At 46.0% G+C, this 25,025-nt stretch overlaps 1 protein-coding gene across 1 annotated transcript in view; it reads left to right on the top strand.

Moving 5' to 3' along the window:
* The window catches only part of LOC138259410 (girdin-like), a 632,998-nt gene that overhangs the window by 215,542 nt on the left and 392,431 nt on the right, over positions 1–25,025 (top strand). The window contains exon 13 of the mRNA XM_069207157.1: positions 24,301–24,497. Within this exon, the coding sequence (XP_069063258.1) occupies positions 24,301–24,497 (197 nt within the window). The remainder of the gene's footprint in view (positions 1–24,300; positions 24,498–25,025) is intronic.

The raw sequence follows: 25,025 nt of genomic DNA on the forward strand, positions 1-25,025 counted from the left end.
GTTGTAATATATGTCATTGTGATACCACAGTAGATGATGCACTAGGAAAAGAGACAATAAAGGAAGTGAGATACTTTAGCGAGACAATGGTGATCTGATACAATGAATTTGACAGTGGGTAGTCTATGGAGCATTAAACAGTAACGTGTGAAACAATAGGTGGTGAGAAAAACTGCAGGAGTGGAACACAGGGATAATAGGTCAACATTTTGTTAAAACCTGGACTGCTTAAAGTTTCAACTGACAGCATAACTAGCTGTGGTGAACACAGAAGGAATAGAGCAGAGTTGGCCAAGTTCCAGTAAATTTAAGCTTCAAGTAAAGTTCAAAGAGATAACTGCATATGGATTACATAGATCATCGATAAGTGCCAACAATGTGCGTCTTAGTGCAAACCAAGACAAATCACAATCTGTACAAAGAAATAGAGAAAACACGGTGAGCCAGTTGAACCCATCTGTTTGTAAGTAGAATGTGTTGAAAGTTTAGCCTACTGTTAAAAGTTAATGGGATTGGTACTGCTGGAATATTTTGTGCAGTTGATTCCATAGGCTAGCGCTTGCAATCTCTATTGAACTATCTCCTGAGTGCAGACAAAGTACATAGGTAGAAATGTGTGGTCTTATTCCCCATTTTGTACCTGGGATTCAAAAGAGAGGGTCCTGTCAAAAATCAAGGTCAGAGTTACTGGTACTTATGGTTAACTCAGGGCAAGTGGCCATTCCAGCAGAAGAGAGCTGTATGAATTGCCACACAGTAGAAGTACTTAGTTTTGCGGCCACCAAATTTGATATTTCACTTTCATTCCGAGTTTAAAAGCCCCCCAACAGTCTAACATCAAAATCTCCTCATCAGAACTTTCATGTATGTCAAGTGAGCCTCACTGTTCTCGTTGTATGCTTAATTCTCTAGACGCAGTGTTTAATCTCCTGGCGCCGGAGGATCATATAGGCATTAATGAAACAGATGGCAGAGCAATGGGGGACTCCACAGGTTAGTGGGGGATTTATAGACCTACGCTATCCCAGCTTAATCTGCCAAGCTCTGTCTGTTAAAAGGAGTAAATCTAGTAAAGACATGTCCTGTATTCCCAGCAACTGGCTTTGGCAACTGAGGAGGAGAGCAAGGTCCACAGTAGCAAGTGCAACAAAATCACTAAACAGAATCCATAATGCTGGAAATTTACTGTCCCTTAAATCAGGAATATTCTTCCTTATGTACATGATGACTGTCTCCGTGCCCTCACGAAAGAAAAATCTGATTGAATATGAACTCACAGGGTGAACTTGTAGGAAAAGAATAAAGGAAGAAACATATGACAGTGTTTTCTCCAAGGATAAGGTGCAATGGTGGTTTGATGGAGAAAGAGAGTGAAATGCTGTTTACAGAGCTACACATCAGACAAGGCTCCTTCATTTGCTGGACTTACTATGTCTATTTCTGTTAGAATTATTGCAGCTTCACCTCTGCATTCTTGACCATTTCTATCCTTAAAGAAGAAAACAGTTAATAATTTTTTTTGTATTAATCAGGCACTTTCATAGGATTATACTTAATTTTCACCTGAACAAAGCACCATAACTATCATGGATTCCTACTTATTACGCCATGATTTGGTGATTTTCTGTTTGTGCAGGAGTTGGAAATGCCAATTGGGTGGTATTTAATGCACCGAGTAATTTCCAATCAGGTAATTACTGTATTTCCCATACCACAGGAGAAAATCTGTATGCTATTCCCCAGAAACTCAAAATAGAGGCAATGTATCACATTCAATAGATAATGTACTCTGGAGTATCGTTATTTATCAGGTGCAATAAATAGCATCAATACTCAGAATTGGGCCCTTAGTGTTTTTAAAGAAAGCAATAAAGTGAATTATGGAATTAGTTCTGAAAACAGTAAAAAATGCAGTGCTCAGTATAAATGCGATTTGTCACTCCAAAAACACACCAAGGTTGGTCTTGAGAGATTGACCACCTTCTAGTCTCATCCAGTAGGTTGTGGTATTTAGACGTTGCTTGACTTGAACTGATCCATCCATTTTAGACAAGTATGCTCTTTCTATCATAACAGTGTCAAAATTTCTCCCGCATTAGACGTTCAAACACTCTTATGCTTGAATTTCGTCAGGTTGGGAAATTCTCAGTGAAATGGTAAATCACCACTAAAAAAAGCTGACAGACACCATGGTGACATGCATAGCTGTCCACCCCATATAAAGTCCAGCGAACCTGAAGATGAATTGTACAAGCCTGGAGCACCATTTTCCTTAGAAGCCTCAAATAATCAAATTTACTACTGCATTACTGGTAAAATGGTGAATTCTTCAGACGTCTGCTCTTTGAAGACATAATGCGTCTAAATCCCTCAAAATCTGCTGTAGCTGATGCACCTGCAGCTTTCTGCTTCTCTTACATACACCCTAGTTGTTATTTTTCACTCTTACCATTCCCAGTTGCAGTGCTCAGAGGCTTTCCCACTGAGCCTGTCTTTGGATAGTAGGGCCTCCTTGTTTTTTTTTCTCCTATTACTGAAACACCAAATACATTTAAGATCCCTGTTCTAGTCATTCTAAAAACTTGGAGCAAAGAAAGTATTTTCAGATAACCCATCCCAAGTGTTATTTTTGTAAGACGCATTCTACTGAAATTCTGAAGGACAATTAAATCATACTGGTCTTTACGTTCACTGGATCCTCTGCCTGCATCTCCCAAGACACAGTATGAAAAGAAACACCAGGAAAATTCAGTGTTTGATGGCATTTGTGGCTGTAGATACACATTCTCTGCATACTCGTGCCATATAGTGTTGGTTTCGGAGTTGTGTAAGTTGTTTTTCTTTGAAGAATGTGATCGAGTGACTCCTCCTCTTGGTGATATTGTGCATGGTCATCAACTCCTTTGTTAGATTGTTTTCTCTCTGCTCTCGGGTTCGGACGTGTGTGCCTCCTCTCTGTCTGTTGACCCTTTTTGGTTCGGGTTTTCTGATCTATCCTTTCCCATTCCAACTGTATTGGTATCATTCGCACTTCTTCCATCTTAGCGCTCTGACCATTCCGTTGGCTTGGGCACTGACTGACTGCCCTTCGGGGCACCAGCGCCAGTTTCTGCCCTTCCTTTCTATGTGGCTCTGGCATCAACGGGAATGATTCCCAGATGGAACAGCCTGCATTCTACTTCTGTCCTTGATGCCATGCCAAGTTCCCACACACCACCATCACCTCATGTGCAACCTCTGTCTCTCTCCAGACCATTGTGAGGCCTATTGCAACGCCTGCAAGTCTTCCCGCTCTAAAAAGCCCCTTTGGGATTGACAAGCTTGTCGGGTGGAAATGGCCCAGAAGACCGCGGACGACCCCCCTGACATCTTCTGAGAGGGACATGCTCAGGAGGAACCTGTGCAGGAGGAGGAAGCCCTTCAGGTACGGGACAGCTCCAAGTCAGACATAGAATTCAATATCCAAAGCCAAGAGGTCACCTCTGCCCGTTGCATGAGTACTGGGGCCCCTGATCTCCCACTCAAATCCTCCAACAAAACTTTTCAGCCGATCCTTGAGGTTGCTGATCCACCACTGCCATCCAGCCATGGTCAGTACCGAAAAACTGCTTTGACCGACCTGCCTTCCTACTTGGTGCCGAAAATAGCCATTGAGACCAAAGCCACGTTATCGGTTTTGACCTCCACAGCTTTGGACTGAGAGATTGTTTAAGTATTGATCTGATTCCTCTGGACTGAGCCGCCAGCCTCAGCTTCACTGCTGACCAAGCTTCCAAAACTGAAAAATTTGGCGCTGAGGCCTTCAGAACTGAAAACCTCAGAAGCCAGAGACTCAACCCACGCTTCCACCAGCCCATCTCTGGTTACGCAGATCCTGGAGAAAATGGATGCTCGACAGAGCTAGCTTCAGATCCAAGAGGGCACAGGTCGAATTATTGTCACTCCTTCTCCTCCTGCGCTTACTGAAAGGAAATTCCTATCAAGAGGCTTTGGATATTCCTGTCTCTTCCTAACAGGAAACGAAGAACAAAACTACTAGCCCTCCAGCCAAGCCTTCTCCCCCTCCTCCTCCTCTTCTTTCTACTCTACCTCCTCCAGTGTGATCTTCACCTACACCCCCCACAACCTCCAACATTCACCTATACAAGGATATTACACTTCTCAGGGTTCCCCCACAATCATTCTCTGGGGATTTAGGGGGTCTGCAAGATGATACCAACCCTTGGGATGCATACAGTCCTGAGTCCATTCCTTCTAATGACCCTGACCTCTACCCTGCACGCCCCTCACCACCAGAAGACACTCCCTCTTACCAACAGGAAGTCACTAGAGCAACGGCGCTTCACAACATGGAGCTGCATAAAGATCCCATTGAGCAGGACTTCCTGTTTGACACTCTTGCCAACACTCACAGGGAGTCACGATACCTCCCCATGCTCCCTGGAATGCTTCGGCATGCAGAAGTCATCTATAAGGAGCATGTCTGCTGCAGGGTAATCACACAACGGGTGGACAGAAAGTACAAGGCGGCCCCCTCTGAGCCACTCTGCATCAGGGGCACAGGTACCACTTGACTCCATTGTGTGAACAACAGCTCACAAACTGGCCAGGAGTGATGCCACTGAGGATTCTCCTCTACCAGGAGAGGAGAGTAAAAGAATCAATTTCACTGGGAAAAAGGTGGCGGCGCAATTAGCAGACCACTGGCGCAGAGACAACTCCCAAGCCCTTTTGGCCCAGTAAGACCGGGCTCATTGGGATGAGATGGAGGAGCTATTACAGTTCCTTCCAGAGGAGCACCATAAGAAGGGCAACAGATCGTTTCCAAGGGCCTGACTCAATCATGTGCGCCGTGGATGCTGCAGACACTGCAGCTCACAGTATAAACACCATCATTCTTTGAAGATGCCATGCTTGGCTACACTGCTTATGTTTAAACCTGAAGTTCAGCAGGCAGTCCTCAACATGCCTTTTAATAAAGAGTGCCTGTTCGAGCCACAGGTAGACACTACAGTAGAAGAGCTTAAAAAGGACACAGCCACTGACAAGGCCATTGGTGCCTTTCAAACTAACACACAAAGTGGCTCCTTTCTGTGCCCTAGGTTCAGGTGTACATATAAATCCCCAACGACAGAGGTGTCTACCTCTCACTCTAGACACCTTCAGTCCACCTTCACCAGAGGTTACCATAGAGGCTCTTTTGGAGGATACAACAAGAAAGGGAGGTGAAAAAGCACCACCACAAATGGTTCCTCCTCAACTGCCAAGTAGTGACCACCTCACCTTCCCCATGATCATCCCACACCTATCAGGGGAAGACTCCAACAGTTCTATACCAGTTGGAACACCATTACCACGGACCATTGGGTCCTTGCCATTATCCAACATGTCTAAGGTCTGGAGCTCATCACCACTCCTCCCAATATTCCCCCTTGCCCTTACAGGCTACCTCAGGAACACTTAACCTTTCTCAAACAAGAGGTCCAGGCCCTTCTTCTCAAAAAGGCATTAGAGCCTGTTCCCCCACAATATCAAGGTTCAGCAGTATAGTCCCAGTACTTCCTGAGTCCCAAAAAAGGATGGCTCTCTAAGACCAATACTAGACCTCAGGCCTCTGAACAAATACACCCTTTCAGAACACTTCCACATAGTTACCCTTGAGGATGTCATCATCCCACTGATACAGCAGGGTGACTTTATGACATCTCTATATCTAAAGGACGCCTATTTTCACATACCATTCACCTTGCACACTGTAAATACTTAGATCATTGCATGCAAACATTACCAGTTCAAGATCCTTCCCTTTGAAGTCACTACCTCTCCCAGGGTATTCACAGAATGCTTTGCAGTAGGCACAGTACATCTCAGAAGGCAAAATGTTCACGTCTTCCCGTACACCGACTACTGGCTGATCAAAGCCAGCATGTTACACCAGTGCCAACACCACACTCAATTGACAGTGGACCTTCTTCACAATTTGGGCTCCACTCTCAAAATACCCAAATCTCACCTTCAGCCCGTGCAGGTTCAGCCTTACTTAGGGGCCATTCTGAATGGGGAATTAGGGTTTACGTATCCCAACCCAGCTTGTTTCTAGAATTTCCAGACCTTTCTTCCTCAGTTTCAGGAGAACCATTCTTACACAGTCAGGAATATTAGGCGCCTGTTGGGCCTGATGGCCTCTTGCATAGTCATAGGTCCCCATGCCAGACTTCACATGCGTCCCCTTCAGCAATGTCTGTCTCGCCAGTGGTCTGTCACAGGGTCACCTATAAGATCTAAAGTTGCTAGACCACCAGACTCACTGTTCTCTGCAATGGTGGAACACCAACAACCTTCTGAAAGGGCAGCCTTTTCTAGACCATGTGCCCCAAGTCACATTGACCACTGATGCATCACAGACAGGTTGGGCTGCTCACCTTCAAGACCTGACAGTGCAAGGTCTTTGGGATCCCAAACACCACCCTCCACACATCAACTCTCTGGAGCTTGAGGTGGGATTCCTAGCACTGAAAGCATTCCTTACTCACCTGTCTCACTAGGTTGTCTTAGTTCGCACGGACAACATGACAGCCATGTATTATTTACAGAATGGGGGGGGGGAGACACTGTCTTAACTCCCACAACTCTCTCAGACCATATGGAAGTGGGCCATTCACTACCAAGTTCACCTTTTGGTGGAGTGCCTGCCCGAAACAGACAGTTTTGCAGACCTGCTCAGCAGGATGCAGCAACAAGTCCAGGTGTGGGAACTCCATCCACAAGTCTTGCACTCATACTTTTAAAAAGGGGGGGGGACTCCACACATAAACCTTTTCGCCTAAGCAGAAAATGCAAAATGTCCAAAGTTTACATCCAGGAATCCACACCCTGTATCCAAGGACAACACTCTATGGAATGAATTGGTCAGGGATATTTGCCTGTGCTTTTCCTCCTCTCCCTCTCATTCCCTTTCTGGTTCGGAAGATGAGGCAAACATCTCTCACCATGATCATTGGGCACGCAGGCCCTGGTTCACCACACTCCTGGATCTCTTAGCAGTCCCACGCGAGAAGCTCCCCAACAGGCCGGACCTTCTCAATCAAAATTGAGGACAAATCAGTCATCCAGACCCCAAGTCACTCAACTTTGCGATATGACTTTTGAGGTCCTAGAGTTTGGCTACCTGGGCTTAGCTGTAGAATGTATCAATATTCTCAAGGAAGCCCGTATACCTACTACTAGAGCCTGTGATGCTGCAAAATGGAAATGTTTTGCTTGCTATTGCCAACTCAAAGACATTTACCCCATGAAAGCCACGGTACAAGAAATTGTCTGCTATTTGCTCCACTTGTAGAAAGCATATCTAGCTTACACTTCCATCTTGCAGCTGTAGCTGAATATCTACAAAACAGACAACATGTTTCCCTGTTCAGGATCCCAGTTACTAAGGCTTACATGGAAGGTATTAAACATGTAATTCCACCTAGGGTACCCCCTGCCCCTTCGTGGAACCTTAACATTGTGCTCGCCAGTTTCTCTTTTGAACCACTCCCCTCATTTTCACTTAAATTCCTCTTGTGGAAGGTGGCTTTCTTTGTCGCCATCACTTCACTCGGGCGTGTTAATGAGCTCCAGGCACTAACCTTGAAAGATCGAAAGATAAAGTAGTTCTTCAAACTAATCCCAAATTCGTCCCTAAAGTGGTTTCTCAGTTTCACCTTAACCAGTCCATTGAACTACAAGTCAAAAGAGCCCTTCACACATGTTCTGTATTGCCAGAACTAAACAGTTTAGGAAAACCTAACATCTCTTTGTAGCTTCTTCCCCACCTCACAAAGGTAACCCAATATCCAAATCAGGCATAGCCATATGGATATTCAAATAGATACAGACTTCCTATTGTAAGGTCAAGAGACCTTTACCTGTTTCTCACAGAGCTCACTCTACTAGTAAGAAGGGTGTATTATGAATTTCTTTGGTAACATTCCCATAACTGACATTTCTAAGGCAGCTACCCGGTCTCCACCACACATATTCACAAAACACTACTGTGTAGATGTTCTAGCATGCCAACAAGCCAATGTAGGTCAACTGCAGCTCCTACAGGCTCGCCACTGCTTTATGGAGGTACTGCTTCATAGTCAATGCACAGTATGTGTATCTACAGCCACACATGCCATTGAATGGATTGTGTTACCTACCCTGTAAGCTTCTGTTCGTGGCATGTAGTGCTATAGATTCACATGCACCCTCCTGCCTCCCTGGACACCTGTGGTTATTGCAATTACTTTATCTTTGTATATATTTGTGCATATGTATTTATACTTTGCATGGACAACTTTTTCCCTACACTTTCCTTACTTCCACTACTTTCTCATCAACCTGTGAGAAAATCTAGCAAAGGAGTCGATGCCCATATGCAATATCACTGAGAGGAGGAGTAACTTGATCCTGTGACTCAAAATTCTTCTTTAAAGAAAAACAACTTGCGCCTCTCCGGACCCAACACCAGGTTGCAGAAGTATGCAGAGCATGTGTGTCTACAGCACTACATGCCACACACAGATACGTGCAGGCTAAATAATATAATCCTTAAACTGTATAAAATGGTGAAACTTTCACAGCGGTACTTAATTTCCCCAATCTGATAGAGAATTGTAGCTGCAGTTACCTTAGCTTTGAACTCTCCCCAGGAGTCAGACTGGATCTGGAAAATTTTCATGAGCTGTACCCCTGCATGCCGGCAGGTGGCGTCGATTAGCTCCGCATCCGTCGTTGGCGTCGTCGCCACCAGAAGTGACTTCGTGGTACCTATATGTGCTACCCAAGTGCACCGGCATGAGTTATTTTCTTTCCGCACAAGAATTTGCCCTGATCCAGTAAGAGCTAACACTCTTTTTATAAAACTTAGAGCAAGCAGTCAAATCGGTCTTCGACTTCTCCTCGTCCATTGGCCAACGTGACAAGGGAGCATTTGCATCCTAGGCCTCATTCCTGAGAACCTGCTCCTGGGCCGTCTCCGCACCTCTCTGACTTTCCGGGAGCTGGAGTGACCCCTGTCCAATTCAGAGTTCTATGAGACCATTGCCTCTTTTTTTGGGCAGTCTGACCCTGTTGGCACACCTTCGGCCCCCACGGAGTTGAAAAGGACCCCATCGTGTTCCATGCCGGCAGCTTCGGCCTGAGTGCTGATGGGCCCCCAAGGATCCTGTCCAGCACCAGTCATACCATCTCGACCTTCCCCAGCACCGGTCAATATGTTGACGTTCCTGGCAGCCCACCGGCAGCACCATCCCTATTGTCATACCCAAATCTGATACGGAGCTGGATGGTCGTCGCCCGATGCCGACTCCGGGAGGATCTTTGCCTCTTAGAGCTGATCTCAAACCCCATTCCCTTGGTGTCACGATACCTTAGTTCGATTCTCTTGTGTGCATAAGAAAGGTCCTCAGTCCTGACATAGGCTACCCGCAACGGATGGAGTTCTCTGTTTTGGGCACCCTTGGGTGGGAAAGGAGAATGGGACAAAAGAGAGACTGCCTCAGAGGTCTGCTTCTTCTTCAGCTCTGCCTGTCAAACTCTTCTCGAATTATCTTTGAAGCTGCACCTGAAAGGATTACAACTACAAATTCTAGGGACACACTGCTTTCTACATTCCTAAAAAATTCAACTAATAATTATCTATGTTTACTTCTGTTTTTACCTTAAGACCCTGTACCTGATATTTATGAGAAATTTGCTTCTCTCTGATTTGGTAAAAATGTCACTATTAGTTAAAGGTTGCTCAGAAAGTCGTTCTTTGCACTGATAAGCAATTTGATTTTGTTTAATTTTGCTGACTCCTTGCAGGTATATGTAATCAGTTTATTTTCTCGTGACATGTAAGATGTTGTTTATTACTGTCAGTTATTTTTCATTCGCTTTTATCACGCAACAATATCCTTGTATTTCATACACAAGTGTTGAAGAAAATACTTCTCTCAAATTCGGACGACTGTACTGGTGTATTTAATATTTATGCTCAAACTTGCTCTGGTTCAAAAGGGAAGCTCCTTCCTAATACTCTTCTTCTGTAGAGAGATACTGTTCTCTGACTGCCTGAAAATAGTTTTGATTTGTTTAGGAAGGACACTAATCTCAGACTCTCTGGACAACTCTGAAAAAACACTATTCCTTTTTTCACTGAATGTTCTATTCTCATGTGCAGTTAAAAGTCACTAGTCTCTGACTCCTAAAGTTTCTTGTCTTTCAAATGAATAACACCGCTGAATACTTCAGAGCTTTTATCGGCTTTGAAGACAAACAAATTATTGTCTGTGGCTTACTTGTGTTGTTCTTGTAATTTCTGAGTAAGCAGGAATTTTACTGGAATCTTTTACCTTACGAAATGCGCTCTCTCAGAACACCACCAGATTTCAGTCAGAACACAGTTGAAGTGCGCGGCACCAAAGTTGCGCACGTACATTAACATCATCTCAAGAGTGCGAACACTAGACCTGAAAACTTGTAACTGCACAACCTGGCAGGTATTTTGGAATTCTCACTCTGTCCTTTCCTTGCAATTTCTGTAATAGAATTCGAAGAACAATCTTCCAATAAGGACATCGCCTTTTCCTCTGTGGATACTTCTTGACCTGCAGGTATTTAGTTTTTCTTTTATACCTTACAGAGGTCAGTACACAGCAACTCTAAGGGTTCTTGACTGTACCCCCCTTCAAAAAACGGTGCTCCATTTTAGGTTTGTTTGGGTGAATCTTGTGAAAATTATTTATCAGTCTTGATCCATGCACATTGTTTTGAGGTTCCCATGATTGTTCTTCAGGACCATATCCTTTCCAGTCAATTATTAAATAATATAGTTTGCCCTTTCTTATTTTGGAATCTAAATGCTGATTTACCTCATACTCATCTGCAGAGTTAACCTGAATTGGAATCAGTGGGATATTTAATCATAAACCTGGAGAACTGTTTTTTAACAATGAGACATGAAAAACTGAATGCATTTTTAAATGTGAGGTTAACTGCAGTTTGACTGCCACTGGATAGATCATTTTGTCCACTTTAAAAGGACGTATGAATCGAGGCTGGAACTTACGATTTGCTTTGAGATATAAATGACGTGTCAACAACCAAACTTTTTCACCCTTTGTAAAAATAGGACTCTCTCTTTTTTTTTTATCTGCCTGAACTTTATATGAAACTTTTGCTTGGGTTATGTTTTTCTTTGCTCTCACTAAGGTGGTCTGTAATCTTGTTACTAAATCCTCAACTGCTGGAACTATGTTATCTTCTTTACTCAAAATTACATTACGATGTCTGCCTTGATTTAAATAAAAGGGGTAAACCCAGTGGTGGAATGCACAGCATTATTATATGCAAATTCAGCTGCCCAAACCAACTCCGGCCATTCATCTTTTTGATCATATAAATAGTCGTAAGTATTGTTCCAACTCTTGGTTTACTCTCTTTGTTTGCCCGTCTGTTTCTGGGTGATAACTTGTAGAGAAACGTAACCCAATTCCTTACTGCTTAGTAAAAGCCCTCCAAAAGTGGGAAATGAATTCAGATCCCCGATTAGAAACTAGAATTTTGGGAATTCTATGCGCTCGAACAATATGTTGTGTAAATAACTGAGCAACTTGTGGTGCTTGGGGAATTTTCTTTAGAGGGATGAAATGTGCCATCTTAGTGAAGGAGTCCACAAAGACCAGAATAGTGTTATAACCTTGACTACTGGGAAGATCTACTATGAGGTCCATAGTAACAGTATGCCAAGGGTGAGGAGCTCTGGGTAAAGGTCTTAAAAGACCTTGTGGAGCTGATCTGTTGGATTTTCCTTTGTGACACTTTTCGCAAGTTGACACGTAGGGGGTCATTCTGACCCCGGCGGTCTAAGACCGCCGGGGCCAGGGTCGGCGGGAGCACCGCCGACAGGCCGGCGGTGCCCCGCAGGGCATTCTGACCGCGGCGCTTCGGCCGCGGTCAGAAGAGGCAAACAGGCGGTCTCCCGCCGGTTTACCGCTGCCCTTTGAATCCCCCATGGCGGCGCAGCTTGATTCTGACACCCCCTACCGCCATCCTGTTCCTGGCGGTTCGCCCGCCAGGAACAGGATGGCGGTAGGGGGTGCCGTGGGGCCCCTGGGGGCCCCGCAAAGTATTTCAGTGTCTGCTGAGCAGACACTGAACTACGTGACGGGTGCAAACTGCACCCGTCGCACCCCTGCAACTCCGCCGGCTCAATTCTGAGCCGGCGTCCTCGTTGCAGGGGCATTTCCTCTGGGCCGGCGGGCGCTCTTTTGGAGAGCGCCCGCCGGCCCAGAGGAAATGTCTAAATGGCCGCCGCGGTCTTTTGACCGCGGTGCGGTCATTCAGCAGCGGTAGCTTGGCGGGCGGCTCCCGCCGCCCGCCAACATTAGAATCAGGCCCATAGTGTCTTCTCTGAGCTTTCATTTTTGGCCACCAAAAATTTCTCTGTATCAGTTGAATTTTTTTAACCTCTTTGTGACCAGCCAATTGATCATCATCACAAGTCTGAAGGACTTTTTCTTGTAATTCTAAGGTTGTTATATACAATGTGCCCTTTTTATAAGGCAACCCATCCTTCATCTCTCTTTCTGGTGCTTCGTTGGACCACATCATGATTTTTTCTTTTGTTAATGCTTCTCGAATCCCCATGGTCAAGTCTGTGTAATGGATGGGTAATACAAACTTCTCTTTTGGAATGATCAAACTTTTTTCTGGAATCTCCTTTTCCTTGCCATTGGCTGCTCTAGGTCTTAAGGTAATAACAAAATCAAAGTCTGCAAAATAAAGGGACCAACGCAATTGTCTTGCTGTTAAGATGCGGGCTGATTTCAGAAATTGTAAGTTCTGATGGTCAGTGTACACGGTCACCTTATGCCGGGCCCACTGTCTCTATTCACAAAAGGTCCCTTTGACTGCCAAAAGCTCTTTATCAGTGATGGAATAATTTATTACTCCAGTATTGGAACTTTCATAGAGTCACATGCTTGAATCCTTCCCCGTCGTTGAAATGGGAGTCCCCGGAGTTATTAAAAAAAAATCATTCTCTAACATAATAATACATTACATGTATAAGCTGTTTAAATTAGTAACACATCACAGTTGTTGTAGACAACAGGACCAAACTTCAGAATGCACCAATCGGATCACTCCACCCTCTAGAACCCTCCTGTGAGGAGCTTTCTTCCCTCAGATTTTCCACCGCACATCGTGCTAAGGGAGTCTCCACTGAGCTCTGCTCAGTGTTCTCTCATAGACATTCTTTCTGAGGTGATTTTGGACAATTACTCTACAACTTCAGTCTAATAGGTGATTCAAACTGACCAGGATGTCAGAGACACCAAAAAAGGGGCTATCCAGACCGTGTGCTACCTGTATGAAAAAAAGGCTGTATTTTGACGACCCTCATGATGACTGCATCTACTGTCTCTATCCAAATCATAAAACTAGAGACTGCAATCAGTCGTACATTTTCTACCAAAAGTTTGAAAGACTGGAAGGGCTGTCTTCTTATGTGGCTACAGAAGTTGAAAACAAGAGGTGCCCCGGTTTCTGAGGATGATAGTGCCTCCTCTTCTAGGTCACTCACCAAAGCCCCTGTCACACAACATATGGAGGACAACCTGGATGGGTCTCCTAAAAAGCAGTCAAAAAGTCTTCTCAAGAGACATTCTACAAAATATACAATATCTAAGACATCGTCTGTATCTACAACACAGAAGCTGTGTCAGCCTGAGCCCCCAACGCTGCCTCCACAGGTAAAACACAGATTCAAAAAACCATTGCCAGCACCATCGACGAGATCTTCTACAACGTCTTCATTGGTGAAACACGCGTCAACGACATCGCCTACGGTAGTTACCATTTCCACGTCGACGGCAGCATCTGCAGCATCCTTGTCGACGGTAGTGACATCCTTGTTGCCTCTACTTCCTATGGTTTCTACAGCGACGATGCTACAGTCCACAGACAACTCATCAACGATGATGCAGTCGACGACAACAGCCCCGATGACTGCATTTCTACCATCTCCGTCGATGGCGCTGCCATCGACGACCATGTCGATGCTCCTGTCGACGCTGCTGCCGACGATTATCCTGGCAACGCCACCACCATCATCGACGATTCATCTCTCGTCGATGAGTAAGACCATACCTGGAAAGAAGCAGAGACCTACATCATTGCCTCTGTTTTCGTCAGCCTCATAGACACCACTTAAGAGGCATAAACAACAGAATATGACGCCCTCCATCACTTCACCTAGTAAGGTTTCTCACCTCCTACCGTCACACTTACTGGATGACAATGAATCCAACGAAGATGGCTTTTATGGGATAGCCAGAAGCCCTTCACAATTGCATATACAATCTCAGGAATACTCGGATGATAATTCCTACCATGATCAAAAGTACTATGACCAGCCACCTCAACCAGACCTGATTGGTCTACCTTTGGGGCTAGTAGCAGACGTTCAGGCTATGCTGGCAGACTACAGGGAACGCTTCCCATCTGTTCCCTCATCAGAGCAACCCCAACCATCTGGGGCGCAGGTAATACCACCACAACCTCAACACACTCAATTGAGTTCCCCTCCTCATCCGCAGGACGGGCATACTTCTGATGATGGAGAGATATGACCGCTGAATACTTCAGAACTTTTATCGGCTTCAAAGATAAACAAATTATTGTCTGTGGCTTACTAGTGTTGATCTTGTAATTTCCGAGTAAGCAGGAATTTTACTGGAATCTTTTACCTCATGAAATGCGCTCTCTCAGAATACCACCGGATTTCAGTCAGAACACAGTTGAAGTGCGCAGCACCGAAGTTGTGCGCGCATATTACCATCATCTCAAATCTCAAGAGTGTGAACACTAGACCTGTAAACTTGTAACTGCACAACCTGGTGGCCATCTTGGTTTTCTCACGCTGTCCTCTTCTTGCAATTTCTGTAATAGAATTCGAAGAACAATCTTCCAATATGGACATCGCCGTTTCCACTGTTGATACTTCTTGACCTGCAGGTATTCTTTTTTTTTTCAATACCTTACAGAAGTAAGGACATAGCAACTCTGAGGGTTCTTGACACTTGGGCTAGGGTAGGACTGGGAGGGGTTCCTGTACCCTTTAGAATACCAGCCCTATGAGAAAGAAATGGACTGGCGTGAGGATCTGGGTGAAGCCAGTTGAGTGGATACTTCCTTAGATACTGGCATGCTTTTCCCCCTACTGTGGCTATGGAAGAGGGGGCTTTCTATGCAGTGGTGGTGCGGAGGGCTGCTGAGGTCCTTGAACTTCAACTACCCTCGCTGGCAGTCAACTCTAATCACTTGACAGAGGTAATGCAGCCGGGAGTTTCCACAGCTGAACCCTTACTCCCATTCAGTGATGCCCTCGTGGATGTTCTTTTGGGTACCTGGCCCAAACGTAGCACAGGGGGCTCCTGTGAAAAGGACGATTGCCCACTGCCATTGCTCCGCCCTTGGAGACCCAACCTTACTCATGCATCACCCTACCCCTGAGAGCTTGATGGTCCAAGCCTCCACTTCCCACAACGCTTTCCCTACCACTCCCCTGGATAGGGAATCCAAGAGGCTGGATTCATTTGGAAAGAAGATGTTTTCTTCTGCCAGCCTGACATTGTGGTCTTTGTACACCATATTCCTTGTGGGCTGTTAGTCCCACATCATGTGGGATATGGTTGCACAACTGCAGCCCCAGGCTCCAGAGGATGCCTGGACCGTTCTCCTTCAGGCTTTTGCCGAAGGGAAGGATTCAGCAAAGTTCACAATTTGTTGCGGACTTGACACGACTGACTCCCTAGGCAGAGCGGTTTCAACAACAGTGGCCCTGAGGCACCACGTCTGGCTGAAGACGTCTGGCTTTTTGGGGGACATCCATTATGGACTTGCCCTTCGATAGCACCCATCTCTTCAGAAATGATGCAGATTTGGCTTTCAAACACTTCATGTATTCTTGGGCTACGTTGAGGTCATTGGGCCTCACAGTAGCCCCTGGTCTCCCCCTAATCCGTCTTTCTCTCCTTTCATGGCTACGGAAGGGACTTCCAGCCACGCCAATTCCCGGCCAACTACTGTGCCGTGCATGCTCCCCATCCTCTGTGTGAGTGAGGATGTGGTACCTACAGACCTTTTGTATCAGGTTTCCAGCAGTCTGGTCAGTCTGCTGACCCCATGGGCACCCAGTTGTCAGCAGGATTCACCATCACCTGTTCCCCTGGCAGTCAGTAACATCAGACAGGAGGAGCTACTCCTTCGCCTTTGAGATTACCCCTCCACCCATGCCACTTTCCCACGACCGGCTGATGGAGGCTCATCTGTCCCTTCTCTTAGCCAAGGGAGCCATATAGAAGGTTCCAGTGCCAGAAAGTAGTCTGTGGTTGCTGTTCCAGCTACTTTCTAGTTTCCCAAAAAGGACAAAGGTCTTCTCCCTATTCTAGATCTTCAAGTCCTCTAAATGGTCATGTTGGCTGCCTATTTTCACATCCCTGTCCTGCCTGCCCATTGGCGATATATGCGCTTTACAGTGGGCCACAAGCATTTTCAACCTATCCTGGATTTTGGTGAGACTGACTTTGAGGCTGTTGGGACTCATGGCCTCTTACATCCTGCTCATGGCCTCCTACATCCTGCTGGGGACACATGCCAGACGGCATATTCAGGCTCTGCAGGGTGACCTAAAGTTTCAGTGGGAGCAGCATCAGGGGAATCTCTCCGACATGGTCCAGATCTCGAAGGGAACTGCAAAGGACCTGCACTGGTGGGTAACGAACCTCAATTGGTTCAGAGACAGACCTCTCTCCCTTCCCCAACCAGATCTGACTGTAGTGACAGATGCATCACTCCTGAAATGGGCCGGCCATCTGGGAGAGGTGGAGATCAGAGGACTCTGGTCTCTGGTGGAATCTGGACTCCACATCAACCTGCAGGAGCTCCGAGCAATCCGACTGGTTTTGAAAGCCTTTCTACCCTTTATCAAGGGAAAGCTAGTGCAGGTATTCATGGACAACACCACTGCCACGTGTTATTGCAACAAACAGGACGGGATGGGGGTCGTTGACCCATTGTCAAGAGGCTTTACGTCTCTGGACATGGTTGGAACAGCAGGGCATATCTCTTGTGGGTCAACATCTTGCAGACTCTTTGAACACCAGAGCGGACAAACTCTACAGAAGATGCTTAGCAGATTATTAATGGAGTCTCCACCCGGAGGTGGCGCAGGGTCTCTTTCAGCAGTGGGGCAAGCCTTGGTTAGATCTGTTCAGCTCCACTGAGAATGAGCAATCTCACCAATTTTGCGTGCTGGAGTTTCCAAGGCGGCTCACGCTCTTGGACGCTTTTCCTTTAGAGTGGAACTTAGGCCTCCTGTATGTTTTTCTGCCCATATCACTCCTGCCCAGAGTTCTCAAGAAGATAAGGAATGTCCAGGCCCAAGTCATCTTTGTGGCTCTAGACTGGGCATGGAGAATCTGGCATCGCAAGCTACTGAGCATGTACATCAATTCTCCAATCAGACTGCCCCTTCAGGAGGATTTTTTGTCGCAGGAGAGTGTTCTTCATCCGAACCTGTCCACTCTTCACCTTCTTGCTTGGAGATTGAGTGGCAGCAGTTGACACTTTTTGACCTTCCTCCCAAAATCTGTATCGTCATCTTGGCAGTCAGGCGTCCCTCCACCAAGAATGTATGTGCCTGCCGTTGGAATACATTTGTGGCATGGTGCGCAGAGAAATTTGTTGATCCCTTTATGCCCTCTCTTTCCATGGTTCTACTTTTCCTTCGTTCCCTTGCTCAGCAGGGTTCTGCTTTGAGCACTCTTAAGGACAATTTTTCTGTCATTTCTGCTTTCTTGTGGTTGCCTGATCAACCTTTTGTTCAAGTCCGCTACTGTACATAAGTTCCTGTAGGAAAATGGCTCCTTGTTGCAGTTACCCCCCCCCACACCTTTTGCCTGATATTGATGCTGACTTGAGTGAGAAGTGTGCTGGGACCCTGCTAACCAGGCCCCAGCACCAGTGTTCTGTCGCTAAAAATGTACCATTGTTTCCACAATTCGCACACCCCTGGCACACAGATAAATCCCTTGTAAAAAGTACCAGTGGTACCAGGGGCTCTGTGACCAGGGAAGAGCCCTAATGGCTGCAGCATGTGTTGTGCCACCCTAAAGGGCCCCTCACCTAACACATGCACACTGCCATTGCAGATGGTGTGTGCTGGTGGGGAGAAAAAGGCAAAGTCAAAATGGCATCCCCCTCAGGATGCCATGCACACAAAATACTGCCTGTAGCATAGGTAAGTGACCCCTCTCGCAGGCCTTAATTCTCTAAGGCAGGGTGCACTATGCCACAGGTGAGGGCATAGCTGCATGAGCAATATGCCCCTATAGTATCTAAGTCCATTCTTAAACATTGTGAGTACAATGTGGCCATATAAAGTATATAGTCTGGGAGTTTGTCAAAACGAACTCCACAGTTCCATAATGACTACACTGAATACTGGGAAGTTTGGTATCAAACTTCTCAGAATAATAAATCCACACTGATGCCAGTGTTGGATTTATTATAAATGCACACAGAGGGCATCTTAGAGATGCCCCCTGTATTTTACCCAATCCTGCAGGACTGACTGGTCTGTGCCAGCCTGCCACTGAGAGACACGTTTCTGACCCCCTGGGGTGAGAGCCTTTGTGCTCTCTGGGGCCAGAAACAAAGCCTGCACTGGGTGGAGGTGCTTCACTCCTCCCCCTTGCAGGAACTGTAACACCTAGCAATGAGCCTCAAAGGCTCAGGTTTTGTGTTACAATGCCCCAGGGCACTCCAGCTAGTGGAGATGCCCGCCCCCCGGACACAGCCCCCACTTTTGGCAGCAAGTCCAGGGGGGTAATGAGAAAAACAAGGAGGACTCACCCCCTCAGCCAGGTCCAACCCTAAGGTGACCAGTGCTGAAGTGACCCCCCTCCTTGGAAAATCCTCCATCTTGTTTTGGAGGATTTAGCCCAATAAGGATAGGGATGTGCTCCCCTCCCCAAAGGGAGGGAGCACAAGCAGAGTGTAGCCACCCTCAAGGACAGTAGCCATTGGCTACTGCCCTGCGACACTAACGCACCCATAAATTCAGTATTTAGGGGTGACCCTGAACCCAGGATTTTAGATTCCTGACGACCTACAAAGAAGGACTGCCTAGCTGAAAACCCCCGCAGAGAAGAAGGAAGATGACAACTGCTTTGGCCCCAGCCCTATCGGCCTGTCTCCAACTTCAGAGAACCCTCTGAAGTTGGAGCGGTGGCAGTGGCATCTTGTGGGCCCAGTGACCTCGGACAACTTCAAGGACTGCCCTGCAACTACAACTACAAAGGACCAAGAAACTCCTGAGGACAGCGGAACTGTCCACCTCAAGCAAGAAGAAACCATCTTTAAAGGGACTCTCACCTCACTCCAGAAGCTTGAGTGCCCACGACTCCGCACCCGACAGCCCTGGCTGTGTCCAGAGAAACCAATGCCACAAAGAGGACCCCCAGGCGACTGCGACGTAGTGTCCACCCTGAGCCAACCTATCTTCACCCCCACAACAACACCTGCAGAGGGAATCCCAAGGACCCCCCTGACCGCGACTGCGGGGTGAAAAGAAACCCGACGCCTGGAAGGAGCACTGCCCCCAGACCCATGAAGAACCAACCACTGATGCAGCAGTGACCAGGAGGCGGCCCTCACCCTTGCCCAGTCGGTGTGTGGCCCGAGAAGCTCACCTGTGCCCTGCCTGCAACGTCTGAGTGACCCCTGACCCTTCATTGATTCCTATTACAAACCCGATGCCATGTTTGCCCACTGCACCCGGCCGCCCCTGTGCCGCTGAGGATGTATTTTATGTGCCTACTTGGGACCCACCCAGTGCTCTACAAACCCCCCCTGGTCTGCTCCCCGAGAACGCAGGTACTTACCTGCTAGCAGACTGGAACCAGAGCACCCCTAGTCTCCAGAGGGGTCTATGTTATTTGGGCCCCTCTTTGACCTCTGCACCTGACTGGCTCTATGTTGCTGGTGCTGGGTGTTTTGGTTTGACTTGAACCCATAAAGGTGGCCTGCCTATGCCCCGGAGACTGAACTTGTAAGTGGTTTACTTATCTCAAAAACTAACCTGTACTTACCTCCCCCAGGAACTTTTGAATTTTGCAGTGTCCAATTTTAAAATAGCTTATTGCCATTTTATGCCAAACTGTGTACATTACTGTTTTGATTCAAAGTCCTATCTATACCTATGCAAAGTACCTTACATTTAATGTACTTACCTGCAATTTGAATCTTGTGGTTCTAAAATAAATTAAGAAAATAATATTTTTCTATATAAAAACCTATTGGCCTGGAGTTAAGTCATTGAGTGTGTGTTCTCATTTATTGCCTGTGGGTGTACAACAAATGCTTAACACTACCCTCTGATAAGCCTAACTGCTCGACCACACTACCACAAATAGAGCATTAGTATTATCTATTATTGCCTCTGTCAAGCCTCTTGGGGAACCCCTGGACTCTGTGTACACTATCTCTCACTTTGAGATAGTATATATAGAGCCAGCTTCCTACAGTTCCTCAAAGACTCTTACTCATCACTTTCCTCCTTCTCTATTCATTATTCCCCAGTAGGACCTTAATCTGATTGTAACGTTTTTGATGTATGCTCCTTTTGAGCTTCTCCACATTTGTCCCCTCAGGCTTCTAATACAAAACAGCCTTACTTGTGGCAGGTACATCTGTCCGCCGAGTAAGTGAGCTGCAGGCCTTATCATTCAAGCTCTCTATATACCCTGACAAACTGGTGCTTCGCAAAAGGGCCTCTTTCTACTAAAAGTGGTCACACCTTTTCATGTAGACCAAAATATCACTTTGCCTTCTTTTTATGCACCCTCTCATCCTTCTAAGAAAGAGGAGAGACTCCACCGTCTTGACCCAAAAAGAGCGTTGGCGTTCTACCTTCACTGTATCTGAGAATTCTGGGTGAATGACCCATCCTTTGTGGGGTATGTGGGTGTGACAAAAGGTTGGGCAGTGCAGAAGCGAACCAGCTGCCTTGAGTCGTGCTCTGCATCAAGATTTGCTATGCACTGGCCAAGAAGCAACTTCCTGAAGGTTTGCAAGCTCATTCCACCAGAGCTAAAGCTGCGACCACTGCATTAAAACGTGGAAAGTGATAGTCGGTCAACATGTTTCATGTCATGTAAAGTCCATGCGGATTCGGGCACTTCATCAGGACCATGTGACCTAATCTACCAGTGATTGGGATTATAGTGGTGGTAATTAGCAACAATACCCGATTTGAGTAAGTAAGTAAGGTCACTTCCAGGTTGGCAGAGAGGTATGTCACAGCATTCCTAGCGTGCTGGACACCTTTCACTCTACCACTGTGTGGTCTCTGCCATCACCTAAGGAGCCATTTACTTACTCAAATTAGGTCGGATTTTAGATATCAAAAGCTATACCCTATTCTTTGAGGGTGACTTTTTGAGATTGGGTATTGTTGCCAATTGCCACTACTATAACCCCAATCATTGGTAGATTAGGTTATCCCACGGATTGAAGGGCCTATGCCACTTGTACCATTGAAAAGGATGTAGTCCGGTTTGTGGGAGCTAGTCAAGTTGAGTAATCTGAAGGAGGATTGTGATCAGGAGTCGGTCTCTTGTTAGCAAACTCCCCTCAGTCCACCCTTGGGGTCTACTGTGTCTTTCAGCTGAGGGTTGCTGACCTTCTTGGTGAACTTGAGTGCTTCTTTAGAGTTACTGATGATATGTGGGTGGTCTGCTAGCTGCACACGGAGCCGAGCCGGGGTAGAGCATAGCGTATTTCAAATGTTTGGCTCAAATGAGGTTTTTTAGTGTCTGCAAATGCTATCTAATCCTCCTGTACAGCCAGCTTGTTTTTTGGGTAGAAGGAGATGTGAGAGCCCCAGTAGGCCAGGGGGCTCTTTTCGTGCTCTAGCTGCAGTGCAATGTCCCGGTCACGCCAATTCATCAGTTTTGCAATAATTGGCCTGGAGGGGGCGCCCACGTATGGGTGGGGAAACAGAGACCTATGTGCCTTTTCTACCACTAAAAGTTCAGAGAAACTATCTCTGACCTGGAGTTTAGTCATAAAGAATATCTTAAAGGGCTCAGGCTTACCCAGGGCTGTGGTTTTTTGAAGGCCCACAGTGCAGATGTGATTTCTCGGCGATCTGGATTCTAAATCTTTGTTTTTTTGCCATGACCTTCATGAGATCTTGTTTGAGTTAATGCATCGTATATTTGATGAGGGGCTTTTGTCTTCCAAATTTGAGATTCTGGACTTGGCCATCTTTAGGTGTTCTCCCTGTTCGCCCAACCTACCTTTCATGAGGTCCATCCTTACATTTAGTTGGTCTATCTTAGTATCAAATCCCTTAAGGATGGATTTCATCTCTAGAAGGATTTTCTTTATATCCTCTTCCTTGCTTTCAATTTTGTCTAGTGGCACCAGGTAAAGTCTGCCTAGACCGTGTCACAGCCTATTGCCTTTGCTTGAAGGGGAGCTTACCCTGTTTGAGGTCAGATTTTCCCATATCAACAGTGGGAGGCAAGGAGGAGGTGTGTCCAGGTTCTGGGATGTGTACATGGGAGGGGGTGCAAGTTCTGTCCTCTTAAGTCTTAAAGGGCATCCAAGGTGGGCGGGGGTGTCCTGTACGCTACCCTGCTGCTTTGGCCTCCAAGTGGCTCACCAGTATGTTAATCATGACATTGACCTGCAATTAATTTTTAGGAGCTAGGTAGTTTGCACCTCGGTATGAGCCCCTTGCAATCTCTGTTTTGTGATGTTGAACCTAGTAGGTTCTTGTTGAATTGGGCTACATTATCGTCCTGGACCTCTGGTGTTAAATCTTACCTGCAGTGCCTGTGGTTTTGGGGGCAGAGCACTGCCCGCCTCCCACTGCTTTCAAGGGCCGCCTCTTGTCACATCCTCATGCATGGCCTCTGGCAGCCTGACGAAGCAGCCGGGGACTTGCTCCGCTGCCACCATATACAGGCCTGCAGCAGCCCTGCAGGTAAGTTGAGGGTCCTCAGTTGTGCAGCAACCGATGCTCCGACGTCTGCGCCGGTCAAGACCTCATATTGGAAGGCATCCCATGCGCAGGATGCAGGGTTTACAGTTAGTGGAGCAGCTGAAAGAGAGCTCAGCTCTATGCGGCCATCTTGGGCAACGCATAGACACACCTCTCTTATTTTATATTTTTAACTTTAATTTATATGTATTTATGTTTCTGACTTTTTTTTTTAAAAACTTTTTATTAACTTTTCTTGTTCAGTTACATCAGGGTTCGTAGGCCCTCCAGAGCTAAAACAAACATCAATAGACATAGTAGCATTAGGAATCGGTATCGGTACAAGATGTGGTTTTTGACTATTTCAAGTAATGTAATTTAATGTAACATTATTTCTGATGGGGTTTTCTTTAAGTCCCTACCTCCATTATTTTCTGTCGGAGGGTGTTGCAGTACCAGTATTTGGCCGTGCTGGACTTACGCTTTTGTAGTAACTTACACTTTTGAAGTATTACGAAACTGTAAGATACAACACAAGTTCAGTTTGTGAATACTGAAAAGTAGTAAGTGTACTCAAAAGTGTAGTTATTCAAAGGTGTAAGATATCTTTCTGAATCAGGCCCTGAGTAAGAAATAATTGGAGAATAAAAGAGGGAGGGAGTGGACAATAACACAAAACGTGCAAAGATGGAAGCATGAGGTTTAAATTGAGAGAGACAAGATAAAGTAAAAAGAACATAAAGCAATCATCAAGAAAATGGTCAGAGAGGCAATTGTGGAGTTGAATCGTGCACTGCAGCATGCATAAACAAAGAACCCTGTCTGTGTCACTTACCAAACCTGGTATCTTCCTCTTCAGCTGTTATGTCCTGTGTCTCCTTGTACCTGGCCCTCCATAGCACCTCCTGCTCCCTTTCTCTAGTGCACTCTCTATTTCGCTGTCTGTCTCCATCTCACTCTTTCTCTTTCTCACTCTCTCTTTCTCTGTATTCCCTATTTACTCCCTCTCCCTTTCCTGTTAGATTTTTGGAAATGGTGGTGAGTTATACAATTTGTAATTTGCTCTGTTGCTACACTCACTTTGGCAGGTACAAAATGTACACAATAAGAGTAGAATGTTTCAAAGTAATTATTTGTATCATTTGCCTATTCACACCATCTACATTTTTTCTCCTTCCTTCATTCCGCCACCCTTACTTCTCTAATTACGCATCTCTTTATCTCTCACACAGCCTATGAAGGACTGAAACCTCTGAGCTATGAGGTGAATGAGGTGTCATCTGGTCAGCTGCTGAGTCTGGAACGAGAGAACCAGGAGCTGAGGAGGCGCCTACAGGTTTTAGAAGAGACACTGGCTTGCCAGGACCAGAAGGTGAACAGTGCAAAAACCCAAACTCTTGAGCAGGAGAAGTGCAGCCTGGTCCAGTCGGTAAGCCTAGAGAAGCCCAGCCATCGTCTGTAGAATATCTTCTCTTCTGTGTGATGGATTATATCTCTGTTCTAATTATAACTTAAAAGGGGTTCTGTTGGTTGTTTCTCTCTAGTTGCCTTGTGCAGTTATGTTTTGGTCTGTGTGTTGATGTTGTATTGTGCTGCTTTCAGAAGTTTATCATTTGTTTTATGGTTTAGCTGAGCTGAGCTTGTGCTAAATTTAGACTACATACGTAAGTCTGCTCTATTATGATGGCAAAGCCTGAATTAATATGAAAAATTGAATCGTGGAAACATCTGCAGTACAAATAACTGCTCCTGTATTAAATATTGAAAAATAATATCAATCACTGTAATCCTAATTAGCCACATGTTGTTGCTGACTTTGAGATAAAAATTAAGAGCAAACTTGGGGCCGGGGGTGGGCCCTGGAGCCATATAGATGGAATGACCAGCTCTTCTTATGGCCACAGTTAAGATGGTGTCCTGGAATGTAAATGGGTTACTGGATAAAATCAAGCGCACA

This window comes from Pleurodeles waltl, chromosome 9 (genome assembly GCF_031143425.1).
Source record: "Pleurodeles waltl isolate 20211129_DDA chromosome 9, aPleWal1.hap1.20221129, whole genome shotgun sequence".
Classification (NCBI taxonomy): domain Eukaryota; kingdom Metazoa; phylum Chordata; class Amphibia; order Caudata; family Salamandridae; genus Pleurodeles; species Pleurodeles waltl.